The sequence below is a fragment of the Peromyscus californicus genome, unplaced genomic scaffold (genome assembly GCF_007827085.1).
Source record: "Peromyscus californicus insignis strain IS unplaced genomic scaffold, ASM782708v3 Scaffold_3__1_contigs__length_106647218, whole genome shotgun sequence".
Taxonomy (NCBI): Eukaryota; Metazoa; Chordata; class Mammalia; order Rodentia; family Cricetidae; genus Peromyscus; species Peromyscus californicus.
Genome location: NW_026294551.1, coordinates 71,730,404 through 71,742,900, shown reverse-complemented (window position 1 = coordinate 71,742,900; position 12,497 = coordinate 71,730,404). Strand labels below are relative to the sequence as shown.

Sequence of the window (12,497 nt, the reverse complement as noted above, 5' to 3'; positions counted from 1 at the left end):
ATAATGTGCCTCAGTTTCACCCAAAAGCCCATGACAGGGGCTGGGGAGACGGCTCAGTCAGTAACGTGCTTGTAGCTCAAGCATGAGGAGCCAAACTTGATGCCCAGCACCCTTGTAAAATGCCATGGTGGCCTGCATTTGTAATCCAGGGCTGAGGAGACAGAAATAAACAGATAAATCCCTGAAACTGACTGGCCAGCCTTGCAGAATTGGTCACACACACACACACACACACACACACACACACACACACACACACACACACACACGGGCCAGTGAAAAGACCCTGTTTCTAAAACACTATGGCTATTGACTGAGAAATGACACTTGAGGCTGACTTCAGCATCCACATGCATGCACACATGTGCACCAGCACACATATGAACACATACACACAAAAACCGGATACAGATCTAAAAGGACATTTCTCAAAAGAAGACAGGAAAATGGCCAGCAGCAGTTGGGTGGGGTAGGTATGTTATCCCAGCACCGAGGGGACTGAAGCAGAATCATCCTAAACTCAAGGCCAAATAGTGAGTTCCAGGTCAGCCTTTCTCAAAAGAAGAGGACGGGGGAGGGGGAGAAAAACTTAACAAAAGAAAAAATGTCCAACAGGGGGCAATGTTCTCACCACTAACCATCAGGTCAGTGCACATCAGAACTGTCCCACCCACTCTTAGTGGAAGTGCCACAGTGGAAATCAATATGGAGTTTCCTCAAAGGGGTGTCTGACCCAATGACACCAGCTTTGCGAATATATACAAGAAAGGAAGTCACTGTGGGGGAGGAACACCTGCACACCCCTGCTCATCGTGGCACTTTTCAGAGCAGCTGAGAAGCATGGACAACCTAGAGTCTGTGCACACACCTGCAGCTCTGTGCTGGGTCCTTCAGAATCCTCCATTTCACAGGATCCCCAGAGGACTGCGAGATGAGACTATGTTCTTGCCCCCAATTTGCAGAATAAGAAACAAGGCTGCAAGGAAAACGCTGTCCCATCTAAGGTCAGCCACTAATCAAGGCAACACCTCCCCTTCTGCATCCCTCATGTGAGGTGTTTCTCCCGGACAGAGCCAGTGAGAGCCACACAGAGCAGCTGTCCCTCTCCGGTTGACTTTGGATGAGCCTGGTGTTTATTTCTAGATAGTGTCACACACGGGCACACACTGACATTGTCACCTTCCGTTATGGAAAGCAGGCCTCTTCCTGTGCCCCTGGGAGAAAGGTTCTTTCGGAGTGCTGGGACAGGAGCGAACTGGAATGTTATCATAGCACAGACACCCCCTGCCCTCCGTGGGACCAGTTCCTTAGTCTCTCCCAATCAAAGCCTTTCCCCAGACAGCATCCTCCCTGCCCTTCGGTGTCCACAGGTCCATCTGGTCCAAATAGAATGGAGTTCTCACCTACCCCTGGTTAGTTTGCAACTGGGAAACCCAGCCCCGTGTGTGATATAATTGCCTGGGCCAACCTCCCTCCCCAGGCAAGCCTGTGTGACACTGAATTCCAGAGATGAGATTTTTGTACCTGATGCTCCCATTTCAGCCAAAAGGCTGGAAGCCTCTCTAGAATGCCATTTAAATAAGAGCATCTTCACTCTGTGGTCCAGCCAGGCTTAAGGCCATTCATTGGTTCTTCAGTGTGAAATTACACGGTGGAAAACTCACAGCTGTTCTTCTTTTTCCTGAGGTCTGTGTGCATATGTGTGCGGGTGTGTGGTGTGTGTCATGCACACACTTGCATGGATGTGAGAGAAGGAATGTGCTCTAACTCCAGCCTGTGCTCAGTTTCCCCTGTGCTAGGACTATTCTGGTTGTTTCACATGGATGTGTGTACACACATGGGTGCACACTTGCACAAGCACACACACACACACACACACCCCTTCTTCTTCTTCTTCTTCTCCTCCTCCTCCTCCTCCTCCTCCTCCTCCTCCTCCTCCTCCTCCTCCTCCTCCTTCTTCTTCTTCTTCTTCTTCTTCTTCTTCTTCTTCTTCAGTCCTCCCCAACTTCCAGAAAGGCAGACATGGGTACTCGCCGCATTCACAGATGCAAGTTCTCATCCCACTCTGCCCCTCATCAGCTCACACTCCCTCTGAGTTTACCTCAGCCTTAGTCCATCGACACACAAACTCGGTTTACAAACCCTTGGGTCACTCTCGTCCCTAGAGAATCCTGAGAAACGTAGCAGAAGGTTCTTGAGCTCATGCAGGGAAGGATTTGGTTTCTAAGGGTGTAGATCCCGGCCCTGGCACCACACTGGAGCTAGCTAGTAAGTGAGCGAGGCAGAAAACCCACTGAGACCAAGGAGAGCAGGAAATGGGCAGACGAGGAGCAGAGTCTAGGACAACAAGAACAGCTGTGGGGCTGGGAACAAGGACAGTGACTCTAGCAACCCTCAGGCCACAAGGACAGCCACCACCTCCACTGTGATGGTGCCTCCACTGTGTGGGCCAGGCCCTGCCAAGCCAGCAGAAATCCTCTGCAGGAAGATCAAACATACCTTTGGGAGACATTAGGGAAGTGCCTGACCTCGGAGGAGCCCAAAGCTCCAGATGGACAGGGTGGGCTCCCAGACCCACCACCCACCTGTCAGCACCAAACAAGCAGCTCACCCACCCAGGCAGTCAGTCCCTCCTACCCCCCCCCCAAGGTGTGGGTGAGCATGGCTCCCAGATTGGGAAACCCTGGCAGGCCACAGCCACTCTGTAGACAGTCCTGAGACTCAGCAAACCCCCTACTTCCTCAGGCCAAGTCATCTGGCTCGCATTTAATTGCTCCCACATTCTGGGGATTAGAACATATGTTTGAAAGCTGTGTGCCCAAGGGTCAAAGAGCAAAACACGTTGTGGAGCCAGGCTGGGCGGGGGGATGCACCATGTGGTCCACTGGGGGACCTGAACCAGCCTCACTTTCTAAGAAGGGACCCCTGGATGACCTAAGCCATGCCCCCTCCCAAGCCATCTCTCTTGAGTTACCCACTTGCTACAGACCACGGAATCTGCCTCCAGCAGCTGTGCTGAGCCTGTAAACTCTGTAAGAAAGTCAAGTGCAAAGAGTTTAGCGGGGTGCTGGCCCCACAGGCAGCTCCTGCCCTTCTTGCCCTTGTCTCCTTAGTGCCTGTTTATTAGTGTGTGTACCAGCCAGGCCCTGAGCTGGGTGGGCATCAGTAGCTGTCAGATGCCAGTTCACTCCAGGAAAGGCAAAGGAGAAAGCTGGTCTTAATTTTGGAGCAGGTCAGTGCCTCCAGGAACCTGAGGGGCATGAATAGGAGGATGGACCCAGGGGCAGGCACATGGACAGGTGCAGACAGGCATGTTCATCTAGTCTCAAGATGATCAGTGAGTCTTTCCAGGGGCTTTTGTCTTCTTTGGAAGACCGGAAGCAAAGTCAATCATTAAGTTCAGAATTTATGTTGTCCACACCCTGCTAGGCTCCAGTCTAGATTTAGGGTAAATACAGCTTCTGTTACCATTGGTGGGAATATTAATACATCCAGTCAAAAATCTTGACCATCTCTCCTGCCTTCATGAACATCCTCTCCCACCATCCATCAGTCAGAAAGTCCTGTCTCTCCTTTTGTCAAGCATCTCCAGGCTCTCGCGTCTTCCTAACGCCACTGCCGGGACCTGCCAGGAATACTGGCAGGGCACTCGAGTGTCTGTTCTGGCCTTTCTTGCAGCCTTCATCCATGTTGAATCTTCAGTGCCCACCCTGCCCCCTGCTACTGCCCACAGCATCAAGCCCTCCTCTCTCCATAACATGGAAACAGACCTTGTGCTTGGCTGGGCCTCCCTCCCCTGCTCTGTTTCCATCTCAGGAAAAGCCTGGGATTTGGAAGCGTGTTTCAGACTTTTCCATCTCTGTTTCTCTCCATCCTGCTCCTGCCTTGCTCTGATAATTCATTCTGTCTCCCCCTCTAGACCGAGTTGAGCCCCCTTCCCGAGCAGGGCAAGCCAGGATAGGCCCCCTATTTTTGATTCGTTTGTTTGTTGTTTTGTTTTGTTTTGTTCTTTTCTAAGTGTGTGTTGAAGGAACACTCCGCTAGGCTCTTCACACTTGTCCTCACTGATGAGTCTCCTTCCCTACCCACAAGGCTCCCGGCTCACCATTGGCCATGCAGACTGTCAGGGGCTGCCTCATCCTACAGGGTAGGGTCTGAGGTGTGATGGGAATAGAGGAGTTACAGGTTTGGTGGAAGCATGCATCTGTGGGAGGTACATTGCTTTGGGGAACTGAGAGGCCATCTTCCAGGATGCCCTGCCCCTTAACTGATATTAGCCTTCGTACCCATGGGACCCACCAATGCTGAAGTCCCTTATGTAGAACGACTTTATATTTGTGTATAACCTACCCACATCCTCACAGATACACTAAATCATCTCTAAGTGCCTGATACAGTGTAAATGAAATGCAAGTTGTTGTTATACTCGGAGAATAATGACAATGGCCTGTTAAATACAGGCACAATTTTTTTTCAAGTATTGTGTGTGTGTGTGTGTTTGTGTGTGTATGTTTGTGTACTTGAGTGTAGGTATGTGTGTGTGCAAGTGTGTATGTGTGTGTATGTATGTGTGTGTGTGTATGTTTGTGTACTTGAGTGTAGGTATGCGTGTGTGTGTGTGTGTGTGCATGTGTGTGCATGTGTGTATGTGTGTGTGTATGTGTGTGTGCACATATATGTTCAGAGTCAGCATCCGTTTTCTTCTGTGGGCAAGCCTCATCACAGCCACTACCACAATTTCTAGACTGTTCCTTCAGTCTCCTCATGCACATCTAACCCCAGAGCTGGGCTTCATGTCACATGCCTTCACCCCCATACTTCCATCTACCCAAAATGTTTTCCCTCTTTATCTCTCTCCTCCCTGGTAAAACCCAAAAACCTGCTCATTGGACAAGCAAGATCTAATTCACTTTTAGCTTTTCCAGAGTGTAACACAAATAAGTGCCAACCAGCCTCAAATGATGAACACATGAACCCATGCATGTGGGAACCATCACTGCCTCCCACGTGGCCACCCAGGCCCCTCCAAGGATGAAAGTATCTCTTCTTGGTTCTGTGACTGACCCTTATTTACAAGGCCATTGTGGGCAATACTGTGACCCCATGGTGGCCTTGAGCTGATGCGGTGGGGAGTGGCCAGGGATGTGCTGAGGTCAGGGTGGGAACCCTTCTATGCTGACAGCGGCTCTCCTGCTTGTGTTTTGCAGGTCCTCCAGTAAGTGTCTCGGACTTTGTGCTGTTTTCCAGAAAGATAAGACATTTATTTGGTTCTCTCTATGAAATCAACTCCCAGGGACTCAGCTTTTGGTTAGAGAAATGTGTTGTTTAAAAACAAAGAAAATGGCCGGGATGTAGTTCAATTGGTAGAGTGCTTGCCTGGCATGTACAAGCCCTGGGTTTGATCCCCAGCACCACATAAAACACTGTGTGGTGCCGGGTGTGGTGGCACACATCTTTAATCCCAGCACTTGGGAGGCAGAGGCAAGCAGAGCTCTGTGAGTTCAAAGCCAGCCTGGTCTACAAAGTAAGTTCCAGGAAAGTCAGAAAAGTCGGGGCTTTTACACAAAGAAACCCCATCTCAAAAAAAAAAAAAAAAAAAAAAAAAAAAAAAAAAAAAAAACAGCCCTGTGTGGTAATACACACCTATAATTCCAGCATTTGGGAACCAAAGGCAGGAAGATCTTGGCTATCCTTAACTACATAGGGAGATTGAGGCCAGCTTGGGTTACATGAGAACCTATCTCAGAAATAAACAAACAAAAAAAGGATCCATCCCAGGCAGAGGCTGAATTAGTTCTTAAATAGTAGAAGAAATCCCTGAGCTTGCCTTGCCCAGTAGAACATTCTAGACCGGCTTCTTTTCAAGAGAGCTCACACGAACCTAGCAACTCCTCCCCAAATCATAGGTTCAACTTTGTGCACAAAAAATGCTAAGTGCTAGCTCATATCTCTGAAGTGTTCTGTGGCTGCTGAAATTGTAGCTCCAAGACAATGCTGGGCTTGAAAACTGGATCCTGGGGTTCATTTTTCTTCTTAACCAGCATGTCTTGCTCCCAGCTGGGACTTGGTGAGCCTGGCTGGCTGGCGGAGGTAAAAATGTCACTTCATTTAAAGAGGGTGTGAAGGGAAGCTCGGAATTTGCCTTGGCCAGAGGCTGCTTTAATGGCAGAGACTCCATGGCCCTGGGAATCCCACTTTCTCCTGGTTATGGATGTATCTGCCTTTGATTCCTCTTGGCGGATTCTCGGGGCCAGATAAACCCCTATGCATCCATTCAAGCTGCACACTGACAGTCAACAGGAGCCAAAATTCACCTTCCAAAGGAATTCTTCTCAGATGAGCCATTTTGCTTCTGACTTCTACTTCCCATGATTCATCACCCCCACCCCCTATCAGTACCCTTCGGAATCTGGGCTTCTCTGTGCATGTAGCATCAGTTTGAGCCAAAGAAAAGACAGGCCAACAAAAATGTGTAGGTTTTTGGCCACAAGTGCACTTCCTGGTAGAGTGATCCCCGAGGCCCCTCCGAGGCAGCGTGTGCAAACTTGTGGAAGTGCAAAACGCAGGGGCTAAGACGTGGTTTTGTTTGGGCTCTGTTGTTAAAATATTAAGTGGGTTAAACAAACAGGCATTCTTAAGCTACCACTGAAGAAGGAGGTGGTTCAAAGAAGGAGGTAGATGTCCATGTGTGGGACACTGTCTCAGATGTCAATGGCCTCAAACAGAGCCGGGGGACAGAGCAACAGGAGCAGTGCACGTCCCCCCATCTCTAGCTTCCAGAACTTTCTCAGCTCAACCTGTCCCAGTAGAAGCAAGGATGAACTGAGCATCTACTGCATCCCTCACATAAGGGACATTTTCAGTCCCCAGTTTGGTCACAGTGGTTGTGACACCTCCTTCCAGCCTTATGTGACCACACGGCCTCTGTCTTATGCCAGGACTGAACATAGAGGTGACACATATGGGTACAGGGCCTTGATGGCTCTGACAAAGGCCCATAGCCCCGCCCCCACGGCCTCTAATAGGAGAAAGTAGCTGTCAATCTGACCCACCAGAGCCCTGGCATCATCCCCCTGAAAGAACACACTACAGCTAGCAGTGTTAGTTCTCTGCAAACCACACAGAGAACAGTAGGGGGGTATGGCTGGAAAGAGTTATAAGCATTGCCATATGGTTTTCTGCCAAAACTCTGATTATTAATGGCTTATTAATTACCACAGGGGCAATCAGGACGAGATGGCTACCCGGTAATTGACGTTTATTTTTTTGTTCTCTCTCTGCCTCCTCCTTTTAATCCGACATTCTCCTCCTGAACCTTGACTGAACTGTCTCGCTCCACCTCCCTCCTCCTGCGCTGCTCAGTAGCTGGCCTGTCTCTGTCTACAGAAGGATCAGTGTGCACTCTGGGCAGACCCTGGCCTCACGGCCTTCCTGAGATGCCTCCCAGGCAAAGCAAAGAGGCTTCCAGAAAAACAGCTCTCCTTCCAGCCCAGTGTACCTGCTGAGCCTTGAGTTGGGCATACAAGTCTGACCCTGGAAGGCACTGTACCTCTTCCTAGTGGCAGGGACTCCCTGCGATCTTACCACTCAGAATCAGGGAGCTGGTTAGTTCCAGTTTGACCTCTATGGTATGGAAACCTCACAAAACACGTTAGCTTGTGTTTGGGGATTGATGTCCCTACCCAGACCAAATGAGTACCATATCAAAGACAAGGAGTTGAGATGACGGTGCTGATGCCCTGGAACACACAAGGACCAAGCCAGGGGAGGTGATACATGGCTGAGGCAGGAGGACTTACATGAGTTTGAAGCTAGCCTGATCTACATAGTAAGATTTTTGCCTCATTAAAAAAGGAGTAGGGGGAGGAAATTGTATGAAGCCAGTAGAATAGATCTCAGGGTGTCTGTAGAATGCAAGGGTTTATTCTGTGCCTTCAGGAAGGGGGATGCAAGGAGGGAAATGCCAGCTGGTTCCAGGATCTGTCTGGAGTCAGAACTGGCTGGCAATGGTGATGTGGTCCCCAGTCCTGCAGAGCATGCCTCCCAGAAGGCTGAGGAAGGCAGTCCATCCCTGAGCATCAGGGAGACCTGGGCTTGATTCCAAACCTACGGCTTCAGAGCTTGGTGAAGGTGCACACCCTCTCTGAGCCTCAGTCTCCTCCTCTGTGAGACAATGAAGGCCTCAGAGTATAGGGACTGAGACTAAATGAGACCAAGAGGTGACAAACCCGCATAAAGGACACAATGAGTCATAGGTAGCGCTCTAGGATGTGATAAGACCTTTTGGGCACATTTATCTTGTGCCCAAAGCAACACTGTGCTAGGTCCAGGCCCCTTTGAGGTCTCCTGGGTGGCTGAGGCAGCTTCCCCAGCAGGCAATCTGACCTATCGGGCCAGAGCACTGGGGCTCTACATGAAATGTGAATGACATATAGATGAAATGTGACATCCACAGAGCACACTGGGGTCAAATCCTGCCCGGTCCCAGGACCTCTTCCTGACTAGTAAGGAGTCAAGCCTTCACTCTGACTCCTGCACGTGGCAACAAGGGTCTTGGGGAACCACAGGCTTCTCTTCTGGGGGGGTCGGGGGAGGGGCGTTGCATCCCAACAAGCCCACTGTCGATTGAAAAATATATATTTTTTTAAAAAAAAAAGTACCTGGTCCATCCAACTTCCCAACCATCCTGTTTAGGAACAGCATGTCGCAGAGCCTTGATGTCCCCTCCCACACCCGCACACTCCTACCCAGTCATGATCTCAGAGCAGATAACGGAGCTGCGGCTCCCTGCCATGGCCAGCTGCAGGCAAGAGAATCTTAACACACAGCATGTACGCTACCCTGGAAGAACCGGATCCCAAACTCCAAGTCCCGTTCCCACTGATGCTTTGCTTTCAGGCCGTTGCAAAAATCTCAAATCAAACTTTCAGAGTTGAGCCTCTGTGTACATGCAAGGCCCACAGGAGAGCGGGAAGTCTCCGCTGTTTACTGTGAGCAGACACTGACTGAGCCGGGAGCCCTCTCCACTGGCTGAGCGCATCGGAGCCATGGGCTGGTGATGGAAGCCATTTTTTCCCCCTGCATAAGGAGCAGGGACTTGTTCGAAACAGCTGCCAGGGGGTCTGCCCCCTGCAAAGGCCTCTTCTCTCTGCGCTATCCCTGCTTTCTTCCAAGGAAGGGGGGGGATGGCAGGAGGCCAAGCGTGGAGTTTAGCAGCAGATTTGAATTTGCTGCCACTGGCTGGCTGAGAAGCCTGGAGTAGGAGACCCCACCCCTAAGCGTCCCTGAACCTCAGGTTCCTTCCAGTCAGTAGAGGTTGTCGAAAGTCCTTTCCTCAGGAGGCTGGGTTTCTGTTGAATGGAGATTCACAAAGAGCACTCATGACATGCAGGTCACAGCAAACCAATGTCATCTGATGGGCCATCAAAGGCACTGTGGGAATTAAATGTGAAATGTAGCATATGAAATGTGCTCCAAGCCTGGCCCACAGAGGGGATCTGTGAATTCTAGGATGGGGGCGGGAGTAAGGATGTGTGTGCCAAGAGCTCAAGGGTCTCTATGTCCTGATGCAGGTGGTTCTCTGAGAAGGAGGTCAGTGGAGGCCCAGCAGGCCAGCTGTCCCCACTTCCTGTTTGCAGGCCTGACGCTACCACCCTGAGTTCATGAAACAGTTCCTCAGGTCACTGAGGCAAGCTGGGTCCAGTGAGTGATGAGAGGACCCATCAAATCCCCCAGAAAGCCGACATCACAGCCCATGGTCACTCTCTGCTGGCTGGTATATGGACCCCTGGTCCTACCTTTCACCGCCTGAGCTGGCCCCCTGCTGAACTTGGATGGACAGGAGCACTTGGTTCTGGTCCCGGATCTGGCGCTGCCCCATGGGCTGTCGGTTTCCTGAGACCTTTGTGGGGAGGGGGTACCCGCTGCCAGAGAGAAAGCAGTCCCAGTGAGGGAGAAGCTGGACTTCGTGGGCCACTTCCACCTGTGGCATTTGAGTTCAGTTCCATTCTCTTGGCCTGTGGAAAAACAGAAGCCTGTGGTCAGCTACTGATGTCCCCCATGGGGTCAACACAACTGCCCAGAGTTATGCGTTATGCACATATTGGAAGAGACCACTGTACCACATCAGCTTGTTCATGACTGTGAACAATTACAAATTTGCAGAAATTTTTTATGTGGTGCTGGGGGATTGAACCCAGGGCTTCATGCATAATAGGCAACTGCTGTACCACCGAGCCACGGCCCCATCCCAACAAAGCTCATGTATGCACACATACCTGCACAGGTTCACTCGCCCTGCATGAACATGGAGAGACCAGAGATGGATTTCCGTTGTCTTCCCCATCAGTCCTACATACCCTGGCGGTGGGGGCGGGGGGGGGGGGGCTTATTTTTTGAGACAGGGTCTCTCAATGAACCTAGAGCTCACCATTTTGGCTGGATTGTCTGGCCAACAAACTCCAGAGATGTGCTTGTCTCTTCCCCCACCTCCAGGCCCCCAGTGCTGGCGGTATCAATGCATGCCACCATGTCTGGCTTTCACCTGGGCGCTGGGGATCCAACCCAGGTCTTCATGCTTGTCAGAAGTACTTTACCTACTGAAGTATCATCCAAGTCCACCAAGATAAAACTTCTATGGTGAGGATAGAGCTCAGCTGGTAGTGTGCTCACTCACCTAGCATGTATAAAGCTCCAGGTTCAGTACCTCACACCCCATAAAACTTGGAGTGTTAATGTACACTCCAAGGCGAGAAGGATCAGGAGTTCAAAGTCATCTTTAGCTACATATTGAAGTTGAGGTCAGCCTGAGCTACATGAAACACTGACTCAAAAATAAGTTAAGAGTGCTTGTTCTTGCCGAGGAACCAGGTTTGGTTCCCAACACTCATGGTGTCTCACAACCTTGTAACTCCAGTTCCAGGGGATCCAATGCCCTCTTCTGACCTCCATAGGCATCAGGCACACATACATACATACATGTATAGACAAACATACATGCATGCATGCATACACTCGTGCACATAAAATAAAGTACATCTAAAAAACAATTTAAATACATAACTATTTTTTAGAATGGAAAAGAAGGGCCAGCAAGATGTCTCCCGGGCTAAAGGCACTTGCCATGCAAACCTGACTGCCAGAGTTCGATTTCAGAGTCCATGTGAAAGGTGGAATGAGAGAACCAACTCCACAAAGCTGTCCTCCGACCTCCACATACACACTGTGGTGTGCATGCCTACACACATATATGCATGGACACACACCAGTAAATAAATAAATAAGTAAATAATAAAGATGATGTAATTAAAATGTTTAATGAAGGAAAAAATGAGGAAATCCTTCGAATCCACTCAGCATACACCCGGGCATTTGGATAGGAATCCAATGTTGAGATTGATCAGTTTTAGGATGTTTAGCTGCTGAATTTTAGTGTTGGTATTTTGTTTGTTTGTTTGAGGGAATCTTAGAGGCCATGTTCATTTTGTTGGCAAACTTCAGGACCAGGGAGGATTTTCTTTTTCCTCTTGAGCCAGAATCTCAGGGGGGAGAAAGACCAAGAAAAGATGGAGCAAAGGCTGGGATGGGGCCCTGGCCTGTGTTTTCTACATTCATCCCTCTGCCCACCCCACCCCCCAGCTGAAACCAGGCCCATATGTGCGGCCAGGAGGAGTGGCTGAGGGGGGGGGGGCAGCAGGGGCCACCCACATCTGTGAGGCAGGTTATAGACTCAAGGGGGTCAGAGCTGACAGGGCTCCGGGGTCACTGTCTCCGTGCCCTTCCTGAACAGAGGCTCTGTCCTTTGTGCCCCCAAGGGCTTGTTAACAGAACCTTATGGTTGCAATAAATGCATGTCATGTCTATTGTAAAACATTTGGAAAATAGAGAAAGGCACCCAAAAAAAAAAGGAAAAAGCAGTCCTCCTTCCTTCTGCCACCCACAGACGATACATCTCACTATTTTCATGTTGTTCTAGCATTTTTTATACGCCACTTTGTTCCCATACTTCCTATAAAAACAAGGCTAGAGGGACACGCTCCTCTCTCTCATCTGATATATCATCAGACACTCCCACACCATTAAAACCCCTAATAGAATGTAATAGCTGCATAGTATCTGATCACATGTATAATTTTATTTAGCCAGTCTCCAAGTTATATCATTAAATAGGGACAATTTTTCATCCTTACACTCAACATCCTGGGAGTAAGTGGAGGCTTATTTCTGTGATTATCTCCATAGAATAAAATGTCTATAAGTCGAATTGTTGTACCAAAGGATTTGCACATGTTTAAGGCTTTTGATGTGCATTGCCAAATTGCCCTCTGGGAGGCTGCAGTCATTTACATTCCCACCAACAGCGCACAAATGCCGCATGTTTCTCCAAACTCTGGCCAACTGTGGGTATTATCATACTTTTAATGTATTTCAATATGATAAGTTTTTAAATATATGTCCATAGGTATACGTCTTGTTTTAATTTGGGGTGTATTTTCATG

General features: G+C 49.5%; 1 protein-coding gene across 1 annotated transcript in view; it reads left to right on the top strand.

Moving 5' to 3' along the window:
* Positions 1-12,497, top strand: part of Col23a1 (collagen type XXIII alpha 1 chain) — a 307,202-nt gene that overhangs the window by 244,908 nt on the left and 49,797 nt on the right. The window contains exons 4-5 of the mRNA XM_052757961.1: positions 5,208-5,215; positions 7,221-7,247. Of these exons, the coding sequence (XP_052613921.1) occupies positions 5,208-5,215; positions 7,221-7,247 (35 nt within the window). The remainder of the gene's footprint in view (positions 1-5,207; positions 5,216-7,220; positions 7,248-12,497) is intronic.